At 47.7% G+C, this 21,422-nt stretch overlaps 1 protein-coding gene across 2 annotated transcripts in view; it reads right to left on the bottom strand.

Moving 5' to 3' along the window:
• Positions 1-21,399, bottom strand: part of LOC109521665 (pappalysin-1) — an 82,901-nt gene extending 61,502 nt beyond the window's left edge. For both annotated transcript variants that reach the window (XM_019879651.1, XM_019879650.1), the window contains exons 1-6: positions 20,656-21,399; positions 11,633-12,731; positions 5,678-5,823; positions 4,526-4,819; positions 3,697-3,889; positions 3,462-3,583 (exon numbers count right to left, since the gene is read on the bottom strand). In XM_019879651.1, the coding sequence (XP_019735210.1) occupies positions 3,462-3,583; positions 3,697-3,889; positions 4,526-4,819; positions 5,678-5,823; positions 11,633-12,731; positions 20,656-21,052 (2,251 nt within the window). In that variant the 5' untranslated portion in view covers positions 21,053-21,399. The remainder of the gene's footprint in view (positions 1-3,461; positions 3,584-3,696; positions 3,890-4,525; positions 4,820-5,677; positions 5,824-11,632; positions 12,732-20,655) is intronic.
• Positions 21,400-21,422: the final 23 nt, after the last annotated feature.

A 21,422-nucleotide genomic window follows, 5' to 3' on the forward strand; every position in this document is an offset into this window, starting at 1 on the left:
ACCCCCCCAAACAGCCACACTCGCTCCATATTTGGCGTCGGCACACGGCTAACTCGCATTATCCCGAGTGACGTACGCTAGCATTCATCAAGCGCTTTGAGAAGCCAGTGAGCGGCAGACGCTATGTTCTCCCCCGATTTCCTTTCGTACACTTCCAAACTGGCGAGCGGCGAAGCCATTTGCTAACCTCATTTCTGGGCACCGTGCAAAATTCCACTGTTTAATCAAGTGAACACTGAATATGCTTTCCAAGCCACATTATCTCAACACATTTATTATTGTACTGTAACTGCGTGTGTGGCCAGAGTAGAGGTAAGTGAAAGAAGAAAGAATGTGGAAAAAAAAAAAAAAAAAAAGAAAAAAAAAAAAAAAAAAAAGGACAAAAAGTGTGGCCGCTTGAGAAATATTTGCTGAAATGCTTCAATTTTCTCTGTGGCCTCCTGCTGCGGGCCCCATTTTCGTTCGAGCAAATCAGCTGTGAGGACGGCCGACTCCTGCTCTTGCATTGCTGTTCCAAAGCTGAGTGATTCAAATGCCCGCAAGGTCACTTGTTTTCCAAAATATTCCGGGTCAGGTCAAAAATCACGGTGCTGTTTTTATGATCTTTCTCTTTTTTTTTTTCTGTATTTTTGCATTCTCGCGATTGTATACATCATAAGCTCGGTGTCATATCTTTGTCTATAAATAAAAGGATCGTTGTCATCAAGAATTGTTACTTCCCAGATGTGAACCCATAACATCAGACCTGTGAGTCGGATGTGCTAACCTCTTGACCACCGCGCCACCTCGTTTTTATCATTTTTATTGTGATCACGATTAATTATTGTTAATTTCTTGACGCCTTCACTCAAGCTCTCTGACCAATGCATCCATCCATCCATTTTCCGAACCGCTCTATCCTCACAAGGGTCGCGGGCCCGCTGGAGCCAATCCCGGCTGTCTTGGGGCAGTACCACTGACCAATTTAATGTGCTAAAATGACACTGCGCGTCATCAAATGAAATTACTACCATCAATGACTTTTTCCTCATACCGAAATTTCTTTTGTCGAAAGACACTGCAATTTCAGGAATCCGTGTTAGTTGTAAATTATGACAACACCCCAAAACCAAAAAAAGTGGGCCAGCCAATGACCCGTCACCCATAGATAGATGCTGGGGTCTGGGCCCCATCCGAAAGAGGCGGCTGGGTGAACTACGGGACATGTCCGGGCATGCAGACGTTCTGCTCTCTAAGAACTGGCTCCCATGGTGAATGAGTCACTGTCGCACACTGTTACACACTCCCGAGGCAGACAAGATAATCCCACCGCACAGCCCCGCACAGCCGACGCGCTTACAAGCACGCGCACTTGACGAAGGCAAAAAGCACCGATGAAACAGCCGGGGAATCAATGTCACACCGTTGGAGTATTCGGAGGCGAAAAAAAAAAAAAACGCAGCTTTGATGGTCAAAAAAATCACACCATTTGAGATCAGAATTTCAGTCCCATCAATCATTTCGCCCTACTTGACGGATGGCAAAACTCTCGATGATGGTTGATTCCGAGAACTTCCTCGGTTGCACCCAATCAACATTTTTTTGCACCGTGTTGTACTCACGTCGACGTGCAGGATGTTGCACCACACTCACTCGCATGCATGCACACTCCTGTTTCCAATCAAGCCAGGATCCTTTCCTTGTGAATGACGCTAACCACACGCATCTCGCTTAAATATTTGGGTTGCTTTCCCCCCGCGCAGAACCTCTCTTCCTCCTGCCCAACTCGTGTCCATGTGCACCTTTTCTTTCTTTCTGTCTTTTTTTTCTTTTCCCCTTTGCCGGGGCATCGAGTCATAAACATTTATGAGAGGTACTCTGGCCCTCGATGACCACGCCGCCATTCGAGGTGCCATGCGTATGCACGAACGCTGGACTCATGAATGCATACGCACACGCGGCGCGGCGCGGCATCGTTTATCTCCAGATACGCGCCTCGCCGTCGAGTTTACTTGCAAATGCATCGGTTTCCAGTCGTGCGTGGAGTGAACGTCTACTATTGCAAGACACTTTATTCACCCAAAACGGCAGCTGAGAATCCACCGAGACGCCAGCCCGGGCAGGGTTAGGAGGAAATAGGGAGCTGACACAAACAGGGAGGCTTTCCAAGAAAGAAAATTGAGTACAGTTTACACACAGAGCATGTTGGACAAGCCCAGACTTGCCTCTGGTACACACATTACGGCGAGTGTTAAGGCAAGGTTCAGTGACTTTAAATAATCTATAGATCACCCGCACGCACGCACGCCAAGTCGAGCGGACAAACGCCGCACAGAGTCCGAGATAAAGGCGACACGTTACATTTGGCCGTTTGGCGACGTGCCGGGAAAGGAGCAGCATGCATGTACACTGGCTATGATATGCGGAGGAGTCATTAAAAATGCTTAATAACGCGTGAGTAATGGCTCTCGGTCAGACAAGCCTTTCAGCTCGTACGCGCTCGCGACATGAGTAAGATCGTAAGTTTGTTTTCTAATGTGCCGGATCATCACCGCAGCACTTAAACGATTTCTACAAATATTTGTCGAGGGTTGCGGCGGCGCGGGCCAAAGTCAAAGTCATTTTGCTTATTTTAATTCTGTCCTTAATTCGTTTAATGATTGACACTTTCGGAATTCCCCCCCGCCTCCGTCCCCGGCCCCATGACATTTTCTTCAAGCCCACGATAAAATGCATTCATATGCTGGTGCTGATCTCATTCATTAAAAAAATAAATCAATAAATCTTCCTTTCACAAAAGAACAACACGTACTACAAAAAAAGAGAAATTACAGGATCGAATGAACACCATTATGGTGTCATTATTTTGTCAACTTTGTAAATGATTCCTCCGTTCATCTTAATGACCGACGCAATAGAGAGCGCATCCAAATTAGGATGGTCCGGGCCTCGGTGGGGGTCTGCGCCCTGCGTGCCATTCTCGTTTCATAATAGCGAGACAGTGAGTGTGCTGCTGGATGCGAGTGCTGCCAGAGTCATTCAGTGGTGCACAGATGGGACACAAAAGTATTTTAATAGCATGAAAACCTCATCCCTCTAAAGTCCTTATTTAGGGGACTCACTATCCGTGCACCAAAAAAAAAAAAGCTCCTCTGAAATCCCACTTATGCCAGCTTTTATCCTCCTTAAATCCCGTCTTTTTTAACGGGGGAATTGAATTGAACGGGGCTCTTTTGACATCTTTCGTGGCCTCGAGCCCCCGCGCCATGTGAACGGCGCTACCCTAACGCTCGATCCCGCGTGCGTGTTTCGCAAGTGAGTCAGTGTTTGCATGTTGGAGCTCTGACTCAGAGAGAAAACCAAACCGGCAAAACCTCCATTTCCGTTTGCCGATTTTTTACACGGCCAACAGAGAACGCGTAGCCTTCGCGTCGCTCAGTCGAGCGGTAGGTACGGATGCTTTGCGTGCGCGTGCGCTCTACCTTCAGCCTCGAGTGGAGACCAGTGTCCGGAGGGGGCGCACGGTCGGGGCGATGAGGAGTTGGAGGCGTACTGCAGAAGAACTCTCCCTTCAGTGCATTTATCACACACTGATCCCAATTCTCTAGGAAACACAACAGACAGGCACAGCAAGCAACTTAGATACAGGCCACGTGAGGCGTAGTTCCTCGATCGGCGGCCCCGACTCGGAGAGACCAGCGATCCGGGTGGTTTCACCTGTCGTAAAAGTGTCCCGAAATGGGAGGGAACCATTCCAAGGTGACGGAGTTGTGATGCTGCTCCACCACCTGAGGGGGCATCGGCACCGGCGGAGGTCTGGAGGCAGGTTGCCACGTCTGGTAGACCAGGTCCAGGTAGCAGTGCATCCGAGCCACTTGATTGAGGGTGAAGGAGTCGGTGCAGGAGTCGTCTGTGGGGAAGACAAAAATAGTCGTTGGCAGGAGGATCGGAAGTGGGACGGGCTCCCCCGCGCTACGATGGCTGGTTACGCGTGGATCTTCGATGAATTCGACTGCCGAAGGCACCTCAACACTTCCAAATAGATGCCTCAGTTTTTCCGTCACACACAGTTGAGCTCATTCCAACTGTGTGACGAAGCGAAACAGCAGCACCGAGGCACGTAAACAGTCTCTCAGATGAATTTAGTCTTCTTCGAAATGAGTTCCTTGTGCAGTTTGAAGGATGAGCTTCCAGCGAATAGCAGCCCAGAAGAACAGTTTACCTTGACATAAATTGTGATTTACTGGAACAATTATTCCCAGCAAATCCGCCCCCCCCCAAAAAATCTGCACTTGAACAAATAAACGCCCTTTAGCCAACGATACTCGAATCTCACATTTGCTAGCAACTCATTACGCTCATCACCCACGTTTATTATTTTTTCAAATGATTTTCCACTGCGATGCTTTCAAGCGCGATCTCCCCGACTTCACGGTAGCCATCTCGAATCCGTCTCAACACTTTCGGTGTTGCAAAATGAGCCGCCTGTTCCACAAGCGTTTCCGAGGTAACGCCACGTGAAAACAAACAAGCGCAGTATCCTTACCTGCGTAACTCATGTAGTTGTTGAAGGGCGTGTGCGTGAAATGCGGAGAGCCGCAAGTTTCGTTTCCCGGCTCGGGATCGTGGCAGCCTTTGTACTTGGGCGTGGGGTTGGTGTCGGCACACAGATCGCCCGTCTCCATGGAAGGCTCCGTCTCCAAGCAAGCGTCGTTGCACGACTCGATCTCCGAGATCCCTCGAAAGACGTGGTAGAGGCCCAGACTGTGACCGACCTCGTGAACCATGGTGTCGGTGTGGCCGAATGTGCCGTAGAAGGACGGGTTCAACACAATCCCACCTGGGAGAGGGAAAAGATTAAAAAAAAATAATAATAAAAATGAGCCCAGGAGAAATTATTTAAACTTTTTGCACCAAAATGTGTTGATTTGTTTATTTATTTATTTCCAAGCGGGCAAGTGAAAATGACCATCTGAAATAATATGGTTGCACAAGTGTGCACACCCCTCTTCAAATGGGGGTGTCAATCACGTTCAATCTCAGGTTCAAATAGGGTTAAGGTTTTTTTGTTTTGTTTTGTTTTTTTTGTCTCCACACATTTTTTTTTCTCCACTAAAGAGAAAAATCTCAGACCTCGCTGACAGTTTGGGCTTTCGTCAGAGCTGTCAACACTCCCTTTGCGTGACGTGTCTCAAAATCGCTGCTCGGGTTGGGAAAGCTTCCAAATCAAGTTATCCTGACCCGACCCAAGTCTGCGTTCCAACCCATCGCGCCATTGAAGTGTGTGGGAATAATGTTAGGCCTCTTGCCCCTGTTGACGGAGCCATCGCACCTCCTTTTCTTATTTGCTCCCGTTGACTGTCTTCACTGTGTTCGGTGGTCTATTTACCGCCTCAACGGTTCCTTTGTACCCTTCTACTGACACCTTTGACCAATGAAATCTATCTCAATGTGTGACAGCTCTCTGCAGACAATGACCTGTGCAGGTATGTCGAGAAAAGCCTACTAGAACATCTGAAAATGAACTGTGGTTACATGTTTTATTTATTTATTTTTTTTATTTTAATCAAATGAGTTGCACAGATTTGAGGACACGTCAATATTGTCAAGCGTGTAGACTTTGGATATGCACCGTCAGCGGTGTGTGTGTGTGTGAGTGTGCGTGTGAGTGTATGTGCATGTTGGCGTGCCATCTGACCTAAATGCGTGAGGGCTTCTTTGTCCCACGGCCAAGTGGCAACCCCCGCTAGATCTTCATCAGAGGAGTTGGCAAAGAAAACGTTCAGGTGAGTCGAGCCGTCCAATTGCAGGATCTCTTTGAGCTCCTTCACGTCCAAATAGGCTCTGGGAAATGTCGGGGGGGGGGGGGAAGCACACAGGAAGGAAGTTGATTACGTGCAAATCGGTAAAGCTGAAATATCAAGTTGGAATGTTCAATATTTTGCAAACACAATATTTTTCTTTTTTCTTTTGCCTTCGGAACCCGCCGGCACACGTGCTCAATTGCATAAGAGCAACACAGATTGTGTGAACGTACTCTGAATTTACGAAACACCTGGCCGGGGAACTTGAGCAACAAATGGCGTGCACCAATCTCATGAATGAATGGCGTTCAATAAACATCGATTTAAAAACGCTGGGATGGCGTTCCAACTTGATAACGCCCTCAGAACTTGTCATCCTCGCTATTGCACCCTTGTGTAATCGCGAGCAAATTGGACAATGTCAAGGCTGTCGTCGGAGAAGCGCAAGCGGCCAATAAAGAGAAAGCCAAAATGCGAGCGAGGGCCTTCGTTTCCCTTGTCTGTAACGCCGCTGATAGCCAAGCCGCAACGCCTCGTGAACATCATGGCGACACATGTTTCACGTTGGGAAGACAACCAGTTCAATAAAACATTTGCTGCTATTATCGCGTTTGATTCCCGAGCTCTCCCGAGGCCTTCTCCGTTTCAACAAGCCACCAATTAATGGAGCGCACGGAGAGAAATATGTTCTTCCGGCGTGCGGCCCAGCGATGCGTTCCGGGGAGGGGAAAAAAACAAGCGGCGCTGATAACTGCAATCATTCAGCGCCGCGATAGGTTTCCGCCGCGGTCTAACTGTCACTCCTTTTATGAACAAATTCAAGGCTGGCCGCCGGCCCTGGCGGGCGGCGTCCGCGAGCTCAGCCACATCACTAATCAGTGTCAATAATCTGTTGCATCTGCTGGAGTTGGGTTTTTTTTTTTCTCAATACAACACAAAACACAACGGACAATACATGGTCACAAATTGCGCCGCGTTTTAAGTTTTGACCTAGTTTGTGTGATCCGCTCGCCTGCTATGACCAGGGTTTCGGTTTATAATGTGTGTTCTTGGATCATAAGATTAAGTGCGACAACAATGAGACTCCAAAAAAAAAAAAAAAAAAACCCCAAAAAAACCAACATGGCCGTTTACAGCTGGGAAACAAACGTAATTCCAAGTAAACGGTTCCGACCCTCTGGTTAAATGTGGGCTCAGTGGTGAAAATAATGCAGCATAATCTCTCACTGGAACAAATAAAGTGCACGCCTATGGGTAGTTTTTCTAAATGGTTGCTTGTGTTTGTCCGTTTACACATTAATCGTCTGCGGTTAAGTGTCGGAATCTTTGCGGATGAAAGTGAGAAGCAGGAAAATACGACGGGGGAAAAAAATGTGATGTAATCGTGTACACGGTGATTAAATAATTCTAAGAACTGCGAACTGAATCTCACTGGCTCAACACCAACCTTTTTTTTTTTTTTTTTTTTAAAAACATGAAACCACCAATTTCTTCATTAAATTCACTTCGTGCTCTCTGTGTTAAATTTGTATTTCTCTCTTTTGCACCACAACACTCTGCGTATCATTTATTCCATTTGGCGCTCTAAAAACTTTTGCCAGGCGCGTGATCATGTTTTTTAGTGGAGAGTTCCACATCTTCCAAAAATTTGCAACAAAAAAAAAAAAAAAAGAGGAAAGTGTCTGCATAAGATATTAAAATCTAAAAGCTGCCCGGCGTCGTAAATGTTCAATGTCACCTTCGAGGAAGCAATTTAAAAGTGGCCAACGGTGATGTTTGGCAGCGTTTTTGGAGAAAATAAAACCCGTGAGAAAATTGTCCCTCCTGGCAATTCGGCGAAGGTTTGAACCCAGAGACATTGAATAGATTATATCGTCGCAAAGTTTGTTGCATGAATTGGACAAATAAAAATAAATAAATAAAACGGAATACGCAGGTTATCTTTCTCGCCCATATAGAGGCAGCATAGCGATCAAAGCAAAGTGTACTTTTGAATTACTTGTATCCAAACAGTATCTGTCAGCTGCCTGCTTCCAAAAACGACTGTGAGCCAGCCACCCAGATTTTTTATTTTATTTTATTTTTTTACATACGGTACAGCTGAGCTTCTCCGCCCACGACTTGGCAGGTGGACTGGACTAAGATCATCCATTTCCAGGAAACGAGTGGACTACACTAAGCAGGAGCTGCCTTTCTTGTCTCATTTCGAACCCCAAGCCACACTCGACATTGGCGACGGAGGAGATGAGGGCGGAGCGTTGCAGTGGCCCATTTTATGAAAGACGAGCGTCCCCCCCTTCAACATGGACAAAAATCAGCCAGACAAAATGTTGGGCGACAAAGTTTGCCTTGAGGTGGCGTGTCATGTAAAGGAACCCGCTGACCTTCAAGGGACAAAAATAATGCACAATGTGTCTAGTTGAAGGAATTTCCCAACAATTTGGGATCGGTCAAAGGCTTTGACTGAACGACGTTCGAGAGCAAAAATTCGACTTCATTTCGTCAGGTTGATTTAATAAGCAGCCGCGGTCATTCGCACATTGGACACACATTTGGCGTCTCGTACAAAGACGAGAATGATTTAAGGGTCCTCGGTGTGCATTCATTTCTGCAGAGGCGCCCATATGCTCTAGATTTCGAGCTATTGTCTGATACTCTCGCAAGAAACGACGCTTTGATCAGCTGCCGCTTTGCCGAGCCTGCGCGAGTGTTTGTCACGCACAAAGAGTTTTTGGAGCGTTCACTCCGTCTTTGTGCCCGTCCTTTTTTTACGTCTTCTTCTAATCTCCTTGCCAATGACCCTTACCCGGCTTTACTCCGACCCTGTCGCTCTCCCTCTTTGGAGCCTCGTCACATGGGGAAGTTGGAAGGGTGGCTGCGAGGGATCCTTTGGTGCGAGATGCAAGGATGCGTCAAACTCGCGCCTTCAAAGCTTTTAAACGGGAGATGATGACTTCATCCATTTACACCCATGTATAATTCATATAACGCCGTAAATTTGCCTCGTATGCATTCAGCAGAGGAAGCCCGGAGTCAGCGAAGGGGCAAGCCGGTGCGGCCGCGGCACTCCGGTGGCCGATAGAACTTTCATATTCCGAGTGGGTTAACACCGCAGCTCTTAAACCCCGTCGTTCATCTCCGCTTTTATGACAGGATCCCATCGCTCGTCCTCAACCTTCGGGCCCACGAATGCACTCTCACGCGTCGCAGTGCTCGACAACCCAGAGAGAACTTTCGGGCGTGATGACGACAATAACAACCGTAAGGGTTTAACGGGACAAAGGGGCCGTCAAAAGCGTCCCCAAATCTCTGAAGTGGTCGCTCGTAAGCCGGCGCTGGAGTGAAGGCTCTCAGAATCTTCACCGCTGCCTTTCCGTGACTTAATGACAGCCGTCGAGCCAGAGCAGAAAGCGGCGAACTCCCCGGTGCGGCTTGTTTTTTTTTTCAAAATACATAGAATCTAACGACAACCGAGTCGGCCTAATGGTCTCGAATGCAGGAGGTCTTTTCCCGACAAGCACCCCCCCCCCACATCTACCCCCGCCTCACTGAAAGCGCAGGTGAAATCTCAACAACAGGTGTTTTTATAAGTGCGCTACGACTTTAAAGGGGAAGTGCAAAGTCCTGGTATTTACGAACAAGCACTCCATTATGTTTTATGGGACGGGGCTTTAATGGTTTAGACGACCAACTGTAAAACACCCAAGTCAAGGGCCCGGGAGATTAGCTGCCTCCACTGAACTAAATACAGCGGGGAGAGGGAGTGGAGCAGAGAAAGGGTGGTCCATCCATCAATATGCCACGCCGAGAGGTATTGACTCATGAGGAGGAGAGGCAGAGGCCGAGGGAAAAGGGATGACCTATTAGCCTCTGACAACGCCGGGCCAGAATTTCATTTCCCAAAATGAAAAGCTTTAACGTTCGTCTTTCATTGGTTTGGGAGGGACGTCCAGGTGCTTCGGTCGTCAAAAACTACAACAACAATTAAGAGCAGTATATGACGCTTCCAATACAGGATTGAATATTTCATGGATGATTCATTGGATGGGGGAGTGGGGGGGGGGAGGGGGAGAATGTTTGGCATTTGGAAAAAAAGCACCATGGGATAATATCAAATACCGGCAAAAAGCCATCAAGAGGCTTCTAAAAAAAAAAAAAAAAAAGGATGAGAAAGCAAACGCGACGATATTTCGCAAGACTCGTTTGCAGCGATTGGAGAAGGAGGTCATGTTTGCGATTTGCCTCCTTCTTACGTTGACCCGACTTTTAAAATCAGGCAGCGGCGATGAGGAAATGGAAGCCGCAGTTACTGTCTCCCCGCGATATAAAGTACATTGCTCATTGCGGGATTACTTTAGGTGGAGGTCAAAGCAGGCAAACTATCCGGAGAGCATACCAGACACGTCGCATAATCACAAAACAAAGCACGCAGTCACTTGAGCGAGATGATTCTGAATGAGAATATGGCTCCTGTTTTTTTCTTACTTTCTGGTATGCGTCAAACCCCCACGCCCACATGTCAAATACCAGGGAGATTTGGACAGTGGAAGCCAGTTGTTGACATCTAAATCAAGCAGATTCTCCGCCGCTTGATGAATGGGCTTTGAACGATGACTAAGCTGGAAGGGATGTGAAGCCCACCTGCTTTTACTCTCCCGGTGTTGTTAATTAAATGTCATTATTTTGCTATTTAGCGGTCATTTCAAACAAAAGGAGTGAGGCGGACGAATGCTACTCCCAGCTTCGGCCGTGATTGAAACCAGGCACCTTTGGTCGCTCTCTTCACACTATTACGACGCTTTAAACGATGATTTAACACTTTGACTAATGATGACAAGCCCCTGCTAGGTCCTCAGTCAAGGCTACTGTCCTTTGTATACCCCGAACCTTAAAAAAAAAAGTATTGGAAGACAGGCAGAGGCCTTTTTTGGGTTTTTTTTTTTTTAAATGTCAAATATTTATGATCTCTTCCAGCTTTTAGCCACCGTTTACAACCCACTATGACCTTATAACAAAAAAACATAATATTTATGTGTACTCAAAAAGCGACATTGAATACCACAACCACAATCCCCGACGTTCATGTGCCGTACACCTGGAAGAAACAAAATGGATCCACACAAGTTTCTCCACTGTTATGCACTGGAAAATTCAGCCTCCCGTGTTTAAGGACCCCTCACCTGCCTCCGAAGGAAACACGTCTGTGCGGTTTCCTGGGGAGAGCGCTATGTCTAGAATAATTTCCATTGCTACAAGCGAAAGTCATTCTGGTCCCCCCCTTGCCTGACCTCTATTTGCCTTTACAGTGTTTACAATCTCACTCTTTCCGAATCAACTGCCGCCTCCAATCAAGACGGCTTAATTAGGACCACTGGCTACAGGAAACAAAGTAGAAAAATGTGGGGGAGACTTGTTGAAAAATGGATACATATACACACACGCACACACACACACACACAGGCACAAAAAAAAAAAAAAAGATCCGTCTGGCCGGCGCGTTTGCTACCAGGAGAGTCATCACGTAGCATTTGTTTTGCCCCGCTTGTGTGTGGAACACTGATTGAAGCGGGCCGAGGTAAGATTGGACGAGCCGCCCCTGGAGGATTTCTCAGGCCACACAGGCTGGGAGTTGAGTTACAACTCAGCCGCAAACCAAATGGTCAGGAAGCCGAAGGACGAGACTGCCAAGGCGATCTTGCGGGGCGGGCGCAGCGAAAGATTTGCCTTTTGATTAATCGAGGAATGAGAGGTGTGGATTTGGTCTCCTGAAATTATTTCATCGTGACTGGTAGGAAATCAAGCAAGAAACGTTGCGGTGATGGACTCGACGAGATTTGCGGTCGTCTTACTTGTGCGGAGAGGAGCGGTTGAAGCACGTCTTGGTCACATCCGTTATGTCGGGGTTGCAACAGTCACCGAGGTCGTAGTAGAAGTTTTCCCAGTTACATTCCGGGTCACACACGCCGTTGCCCTGCTTGCTCTCGGGGCAGCGGCTCCGGTGGCCCGACACGCAGTCTCCCGCGTCGAAGCCGGTGAGCGGATGGTTGCATTCGGGGTCGCAAGCATCGTCGCCCACTTTGCTGATGTCGCAATTGGCGAGAATCAACCTGTTGCGGAGGGACGAGTTGGTGATGTTGTGAATGCTGAGCTCCCAGCTGATGTTGTAGGGACCGAAGGCGTCATTCAGTTGCTGGTGTTGCAAGCTGATTTGGTGGTCCGACACGGTCGGCTTGGTCCGCGTATCGTCCCAGATATTGATCACGCGGTAGCGTACTTTCTTGGAGCGTCGGAAGCTGGAGAGCAGGTTGTAATTTTTGATGACCTCGACATTGTCGCAAACCGTCTGGCCGCAAACCGGAGGCTCGAGCGTCGTGTCTAATAATCCTTCCGCATTTGCTCCGCCGCCCTGGAAGCCCATCCGTCCGCCTCCCCTCTGCTCCGGCTGAGGGAAGCTACCGTCTTTCACGGTCAGCCACTTCCTGCCCGGGTGCTCAAAAGTTTCCCGTATGACCAGCTGAGGTAGATCTTGCGGATCCTCGTTGCCCTGCATGTCCCTGATAATCTGCCTCTGCCCTCGAGCGTGCCTCCACAGAGCCACCCTCTCCACCGCCCCCCTGTAGTTATGATTCAGTGCGTTGCCCCCGATCATCAGCACTTTGCACTTTTTGGTCAGGTGACTGAAGACGTCACCCGATTGCTCGCGACTCACGCCGACCTGGGCGCCGTTGACGAAAAGTTTCATGTAGACGCCGTCGTAGGTGACGGCGAGGTGCGCCCACTGATTTGGGACGTAGCGTGCGTTGGAGTGGATGACGGTGGCCTTGTGCGCACGATCGGTCTTGAGGGAGAAGAAGAAGCGAGGGTCTCGGTTGCCATGTTCGCTGACCGATTGGATGCCGAGCAACCAGCCTCGGTCGCTGGAGGCGTAGAAACATTTGTCGTAAAGGCCTGGGGAGACAACAGAAGAAAACGTTAATATGTGTATTCGCTGAGCGAACGTGAAGGGTCGACCCGTCTCCAAGTCTGCATGTTCTGGCAGTCTGTCACTTCCCAAAATCGTTTCTGTGGCGCGTCAACGGTGCGAGATAACTGTTCGTCTAATTTTTTTTTTTGTTTCCAGTTGTACATACATCCATTTTCTACACAGCAAAATTTTTTAATGGTCACAGCAAGCCTAAAGCCGATGACTTTGGGCAAAATGGAAGACGACACCATGGACTGGTCATCGCTCAATCACAGGACACATTCAGAGACCAGCGACCTCTCACACTCACATTCAACACAGTCACTAAGTGGGAATTGAACCCGTGCTGCCTGCACAGAAGTCAGACAAGTGAATTGTCTCACACGGGAACATTTTAACCGTTTATCCCAAAAAGGTCGCAATGACGATTCTTGCTAGCTTGGTCCCTGACGGTGACAAAAGGCAACACTTCTCCCCACTGTGGCGTTATCCAAGGACGTCTTTATGGAAGACGCCAAAAGGTCCTGTTATTCTTATAGTGAGAGTCAAGTGACTCGCCAGAGTTAAAAGACATCGATACTCAGGTGGAGAAAAACTCACAGCAGCTGCTCCGGCCTGCCATGTTCGAGCTTGAGATATTTGGCCGCAACACAATGGAGTCTGTTAGCAGGAGGGAGTAAGCGTGGTACAAATATGTCTCTGCAGGCAAACGTGAAGCATGCAGAGATTCCACGCAGATTTGAAGAGGGGATTTGTCCAAATAGAGCTGTGGATTTGGTCAGATATTGTGGTCTTGTCTTATCCGTCACGCAAGGCTATCCGCAGAGTCAACGTGATCACCCACCAGAACACGAGGGAGCGCCGGGACATGCGAGAACAGTCCGCCCCGCCAAGATCCTCAATAAAACTCAACTCAGTCGTATACGTTCGTAAAAGTCGAATATATGTAAGACTCGCGTAATTGTTATTTCCAGCTGTCGAGATCGGAGCGCAGATGCATGAGTATGATTTATTTTTCTTCCATATATCTGAGGGCGTGTTGTCCTGGAAATTGGGTTGAAGTGCATGTTTGGCTTAGGGAAACTCCATGGAAATCTCTCTGTATAGGCTTTTTTCGTGAACACTGAGTGCATTTAAAGTTGTTAGTGTAAATGTCCCTTGCCAGCTAAGTAGCCAGAAAAGACCAGTTCTCTGCTGAGGCCTTGTTATTGTAGAGGCACCAAAACACCTTTTTCCTGTTTCACTTGGACCATGTGTGTCAGCTCCAGCATGGTAATGTGTTTTCACTTCTTAGGGGGATCTCTGAATGCTAACTGTTTGTTTGTTTAACGCTTGTTGAGGTACGTATGTGACCGGCGCACACGTTCGGGTCCACGAGGGTTCAACGTGAATGCCAGTTTGTGGGCCGGGCTGCTACATTTCGGAAAAGATTCAAAGGCACCTTGGCACCTTTTTGGGGGACACTATCAGAGGTCTTAAGCGGCGTTGAGTGGAACCGGGACTCTCATTCCGATTCTCCCAGAACGGTTCCGATTTTAAAATGTTGGTGCTAAATTTTGATTCTTTCTTAGTGGCACGGAAGAAGCAGAAATGAAAAAGGGCCAATAGAAAACGCCCGCGCGCGGCGCGCAGCCCCTCGTGCCGCCAAAGCGACGGCGCGTGTGCACAGCAACTCGTCCCCTTTGGCCTTTTCTGTCAGGCGGCCCGACCGCCAACTCCCCACGGGCGCCTGCGCCGGGCACGTGTGGGCCGCGGCAGCCACTCTGGACGTGCGCCAGCCCCTTGCCGATGACCTCCCGAGCTGCGCAAGTCCCAGAATGCACAACGGCCACAAAGGTTTTGTTAGCAGCGACATTGATTAGTGCTCATGCTGTAGTTGGAATCATGAAGTTAACATTAGTACGTGTAAGTGTTCCTGAAGCGGCATATTCTCCCCTGCGCCTCAGTCAAAAAATATATACATATATATTTTGCCTGTGCAGATTCATCGACTTCAGTGTGTCACTTCACGCACCTTCAAATGAGGACGTTCCCTGACAGGGAGGCACACCTGGCTCATTATATCCCCCTCGACTGCCCAATGCATATCGAAAAGACATTATGACATATATTTCTGACCTGATTTCATCAGAGGCTAGTTAGCCAAACGTGATTTTTCTACCGGGGTTTGCTGGCAACCAGTTCAGGGTGTACCTCGGCTCGTGCCCCAAGACAGCTGGGATCGGCTCCAGCACACCCCGCGACCCTCGTGAGGAGAAGCGGATTCGAAAATGGATGGATGGATGGATGGATGGATACTTTTCTAATGTTTACCTCTCACTTATTCTCAAAATGAATGGCTTCAAGTAACATGTTAAGGTGAATAGTCATCATAAAAGGAATAATCAAACCCTCTCTCAACTCGCTCTTCCCACATCGATCGGGCCGCCTCTGGCTCGTGGTGAATGTTAACTTTGATCTGGTTCTCATTAGAGAGGCGAGCGGCTTCAGGATGCATTCATTATCTTGTTCATTCAATGGACTTATGTTCCAAAAAAGAGAGAGACGATCCGGGTTCAGCGTCAAGGTCAGGCCTGAGGTGGATGACGCTCACCGTCTTTTCACTCGGTTGGAAGGAAAAAAAAAAAAAAAAAAAAAAAGCCGTCCATCTGTCTGCCGGTGCACTCGAGGCTAAAAGGTGTGCTCCAATGCTTGCAGGGCTCCTCGTGTAAACAACTGTCATAATTTCTGCCATGCTCAATTAATCTAACACGAGGATATTACTACTAGCGCCTGCTTTCATGACTCCCCTGGGTAGCACACCCAATATTCGAGTCCCATCAAGCCAACTCTAGTCACAAAAACAGGACATAGCTACCAACAGGTTAGACAAAAGTACTTGGATACCTGACTTTGAAAGTGAGTTAAAAAAAACAAAAAAAACCAGAAGAAACAGGAGTACACATATTTGATCCTTTTGTGCTGGTGACGTGGTCTATGATTCTTTGAATATTGTCCCGAGAATGTCTGGGCGCGCTCCAAAGTGTACGTTTGGGATGAACGGCAAGCGCAACCGGCGTATGTTTCCCATGATATACGTTTTTGTCGGCGCACATTAAGGGATTTGCACTCGTTCCAAAGGCCGCCTTGCGTTTGACTGGGTCCAATAAAAGCACCCTCGAGAAAACAAAAGGCTCGAGAAAGTGAATCAGCATTAACGGAGCGGCGCGCTACAAAGAAACACGTCGGCTTTGAGCGGACAAACAATGAAGCGTGTTGACTTTGTCACCCGACGAGAGGTGAAAACCTTTTCTTCCGAACGCCAGTTTCCCTGAAGGATGATGGAAAATTCCAGCGATATTTAATCGAAAGTATGAACAAATAAAAAAGATATTGATGATAAAAATGTCATGACATCAGATATTGAGACTTTAAACATTTAAATCGGCTGTCAGGCTTGAATATTGGAGACTACTTCTTGGAGTCTCCGCATTTGCGAGTCTGCCAAGAAGGGTCAGTTTAAAAGGGTTTCGGGTTATTGGACCCTGACAGCTTTTTTTTTTTTTTTTTTTGCACCGTAACTTTTTATTGTGACATTGACATCCCATTAAGGTCCTTGGCGGCGCTCATATTCACTCCATGGCGAAACGAATAAGAATTCCGTTTGAGATTGTGATCGCTGATGTCACACTCGACTCCTGTTATAAAGGCCATTATGCATTCCGTCTTTGGCTTGGAGAGCGATTGCAATGTTTACACCGATAGAAATCATACGATTGAGATGATTTAAAAATAAAAATAATAATAATTCTTCCTGGGATACTCCACAGCGATCATGCCTTTAATATACGTCGCCTAAATGACCTCCTTGTACTCGGAAAAGAGGGTGAAAAAAATGATACGCAGCCGCGCGGGGTGAGTAGGGAGGTTGATCGAACACATTCTTCTTGGCCAGGAACGGTCGGACGCTCGAGGCGTTGCGAGCGGGCGTGTTGATGGGGTGATAGGTGCAAGTTGTGCCGCCGCAACTTTCGTGCGGTGAATAAAGCGAGTTTTCGTTGAAGATGTGCTGGTTGATTGTCTAGCCCACTGTGAATGGGAACTTAGTTCTGGCACACAAGCATTCTCACTCACACAATAGGCTATGACAGTTTTCCAATATACCTTACATGCAAGAATGTGAGAGGAAGCCAGAATATCCCGGAGAAAACCCAAAATTCGTGCAGGATGGATATTGAAACATTCAACGTCAAAACTGTGAGGCAGACATGCAAACCACGAGTACGCCGTGCCGGAGTCTTTGCTTGAGACACTTGGGAATCTCCGACTGACATTTAAAATATTTTTCTTCCCAGTATGACAGTTTTTTTTTTTTTTTTTTTTTTTTGTGGTAATGTGGTAATGATTGCCTTCATCTGGTTCGCACCAGACACGAATGCAACTAAAGCACCGGGTAGTAGTACATCCGTTATCTCAGCAAATATCAGCTGATGTCTGCATGGAAATCTCCCTCAAGAGAATCCTGGTTTGCCTTACCATTTATTTTCTTCTTCCCCTCCCCGATGCGGGACAATGCAACATGACCCGGATACGGGGCTAATAGGCCACAACAAAGTTTGCATAACATTTGGATACAGAACTTGATGTTCTGATTGTGCGTATGAGCGTAACAGGATTTTTTTTTTTTTTTTTTTTTTTCAAGCTGGGATCAATTCTGACCACATGTAACAATCTTAGCTGTACTCAACTGAACAAGAAGACAAAACGTACCCGAGATTTGATCTGTTGATTGGTCACGCATGCCAATCGACAGTATTTGGACGACCAAAATGATGACTTTGCCAGCTCTCGAGTCAGAAAGGAAAATACCCCTCTTAACAAGCCCTTCGTGTACAATAAATAACGTCTACTTTTTGGTATGCGTTACCACAGGGAAACACACTGCATTAGGGAAGGGACAAGAGGTGTGAGTGCCACATGCTACTCAATAAACAAACACAGTGCAGCTCTGCCTCTGGCGAGTGTACCTCATGGCTACCAATCTGCTTTTGGCAGTCGGTCAAACTTGGCCAACAGTCGCCAAGCCTCCTTGCTTTCCCGGCCCCTTGGGAAACCTCAAAGCCAACGCTAAGCTACATGCTAAGCTAATTTGTATCGCAGGGGCGGGCAAGTCAGTCCAGTCCGTCAGTCATCATTCTGTCATTATTTCAGGCCCAAACAGTCTGTAAGCGGGTGCGACAGCCAATCAAAACAAAAAAACAAAAAAACATGTATTGTGGTGATTGGTGAAACAAAAATCAATATGGGACAAGTCATTACAGTCTGTGGGACTGGAAGATATACAGCACTGTTTTATAGTTTTTGTTTTTTTTAACTCGAGTCTGATAGTGCTGTGCCTGCGTGTGGCGCAGTTAGTACGCTCTTGATGCCAATTGGCTGTCGCCGCCGACGATGGACGGCCTGGGCCGGCCTGAAATAATGATGGGATGATGACTGACGGACTACCCACCACGATTATATCGCACAGTCTACTGTCAAGTCTTCCGTTACATGGTGCAGAGCAGCTCTTTTCGGACTTAATCTTCACCTCCATAACAGCAGTGAACCGCTCTGAATGGTATAAATAGAACGATAAAACGGCAAACGGCAACGTGTCAACAGCTACACACTGTTAACACACTGCAAAAATCTGTAACCCAGGGAATGACCTCACACGTGACCAATTTGGACAAACTTTTTGCTGTATGTTTAAACATTTAAACTGTTAAATATGATATATATATATAAATATATATATATATATATATACATCTGGTCTGCTGGGAGATGGAAAGCACAGCTGGTGCTCATTGGTAGAGCCAATTTGTCATTGTAACAAATGAGAAAACATGACAACAAATGACCCAAAATAAACCTGTGTGCTTATTTAGGCTTGCTGAGAATTCCCGCCAGACACTGCGGTAAGTCTCCACAGTCTCCACATTGCGGGAGTGACCCTGTCCGCTCGGATTAAAAACTGTGTGATCCATGAGTGTTTTGAATGACACGGAATGGGTTTTTTGGAGTTTCCCCGCAGCCAACATTTTTTTTCTATGGAACCTATCCTCGACTATTCACTGAAAAACTCAAATATTTGCATATTTTTGTGCTCATTTTGTAACACCCTAAGATGCTAAACGATGGCGGCAAAGCCCTGGCTAATATTAAAGGAATTGGTGTCAAGGAAATATTGTTGAAGTGATATACTGAGTGACTTTTTCGAGTTTAGCCCGGGTTGTTAGTGGAAGTTGGCGCATGTGCATGTCCAGGCATTTTTCTTCTACATAATTTAAAGATATTTATTTCAAAAGTGTAATACAGTGACCAGAAAAATCTGTTCTTCTACACCTAAATCATCCAAGCATGCTTTATAATGGATTCATGAATCCACACAGCGCATCCCACGACTCGCCCAAAGACAATGAGGTGACTTTTTATTTCTGGCCTGTCTGATTTCACGCACGGTTTCCTCCAACTTTCCAAATGAAAAATAACAACATATGTAAACAGGTCAAAAAAAAAAAAAAACTTGAGAAGAGAGAGGGAGAAGAGCGGGAGAAAGGAGGGGGGGGGGTGCTGGGGACACATGGAAAGGAGAAAACTGCAATGGTCAAAACAAGCCAGTCTAGAAAACAGCTGCTGCAAACAAGCCCCGTGGATCAAAACAAGGGGATGGGGCATTTGCCGAGGCCTGAATTAGATTTAAAAGATTAGGCTTTATTGGGATTGTTTGATCATCTTATTTGCTCTCTTTTGGAGCCCCCTCCTGGTCTCCCCCACCCCACCCCATCCCGGCATGGCAGAAGGCGACAAAGTAGTGAGAGATGGCAGATGAAAAAACAATATTTGTGTTGGAATCAAGTTCGAATTCTATTCGGTTGCTCTTTTAAAGGTGCGAAAGTGTATCCTGCACTGCCTCCCAGGCCATGTGTGTGATTAGTATCATCATTAAATGCCACCACAAACTCTTACAATGCCCCCCACCCCAACACCGCCTTTTTGCAAAGCATGCCAACTGGCTGCTCTCAAAAGTGTACTCTGCAAACAACACACAACACCGTGATTGTTTGTGTGTGAAGTCAGACACAGATAGAAATAAGTAAATTTGCTCATATGGTGGAGGCAAAGTCCCACCAAAGCGTGCTGCATGCGAATACGCGCGAGGAGGTACCGGGTTCATTCCAGTTCAGTTCGGTTCAAAGGCAGCCAAGCAGCCATCTGCACAAGCAGGCAAAGGCAGTAGGTAACGTGTGGCGCGACGCTCCCTGTTGGCGAGCCGAGGTAGCGCGTGTCGTCGTGCACCGTAAATTGCTTTCACACCTCGACTTTTGGTGCCGCTTTCAACGCACGGCTGCAGATCCGAGTGGAGAACCCGCCCCGCCCCTCCCCTCCTCTCCCGCGCGCCCCCAGAAAGTCCACCTCCGCACCCCGATGCATCATCATCATCATCATCATCATCATTCAACTTGATCAATTTCAAAGCTTTTGGGTTGCGTGGAGGGGGATGATCAGGCTGAGCGCGGTGCGTCAAAGTGCGCAAAAGGCGCTCAATCCTGCTGCCGATCGTTTGAAATAACGTCCAAAAACGCGCGACACGCGCTACATATCAACTTCTCGTGTCGTGCTCGCAGCGCCAAAGTTTCGGTACCATTACATCATAGTTTTAAAATAGCCAAGTGGGCTTTTGGAGGAATCGCCTCCGTCTGAACGCGCGGCGACACCAGCTGACGCGCTAAATCTGCTCCATCCGAGGCAAGCTGCGTGCAAGTACGCTGCCCTGCCACGAATGATGCCAAATTGTCATTGGGCGGCTCGGATTAAGTGGCATCAACTGCAGCAAAATATGTCAATGTATCAAATAAGGGAATCAAGTCACACGATGTTCCTTACCTGCTATAACGGTTGGTGATAGCTGACCTCCCTCCGGCTTGATCCACATCTCAAGTGTGAAGTTTCCTCTGGGGATCTCCACGCCGGGCTTGAGCCGGAGCTGGTCGCCCCTGCCGGTGAAGTAGACAGCCTTGCCCCGCTCGGGGGAGCTCAGCTCCGGCTGCGAGGAGGAGCGCCGACGCTGGCGGAGCCCCCGGCGCTCCAAGCCGGCCAGGGAGCGCTTGCCCCGGGGCAGACGCGTGGCGCAAGCCCCCGGGACGGCGGCTCTCGCCTCCCTCATGCGCACCAAGTCCCTCTTGGATCTGCCTTTCCGCCGCTCCACCGTTCCGCACTCTGATCCAAAACACAGGATGAGAATCACCAGGCAGGACACCCAGGGAGACGTCCAAAGTTTCATTTTTTCACAATGAAAATGGCCAACAAATAGGACATAAAAAAAAAAAAAGCCAAGTAGAAAAATATAGTCCACACTTCCTCTTCTCTTTGAAATCCTCTTCTTTTTTTGCGGTTGAAAGTGTCTAAATAAACCTCATAAAGCTTTGCTGTTTTCCCCCTTCTCTTTATAATGCGAAGCCACGACCCCCTCTCTTCTTAAGCAAAACTACTGTGGAGACATTGAGGGGACACGAGGAATATTTGATTCATGTATGTGTTCCACGGTGCCTTTTCAATGGGTCCCATTTAGCCAAAGGGATGACTAATAACTAATCAATCAAGGAGAGGGGGGTACGGCCGTTGCCCCCCCTCCTCATCCACCTCCCCCACCG

Source organism: Hippocampus comes, unplaced genomic scaffold (assembly GCF_001891065.2).
Source record: "Hippocampus comes isolate QL1 unplaced genomic scaffold, H_comes_QL1_v1.1 scaffold183, whole genome shotgun sequence".
Lineage (NCBI taxonomy): Eukaryota > Metazoa > Chordata > Actinopteri > Syngnathiformes > Syngnathidae > Hippocampus > Hippocampus comes.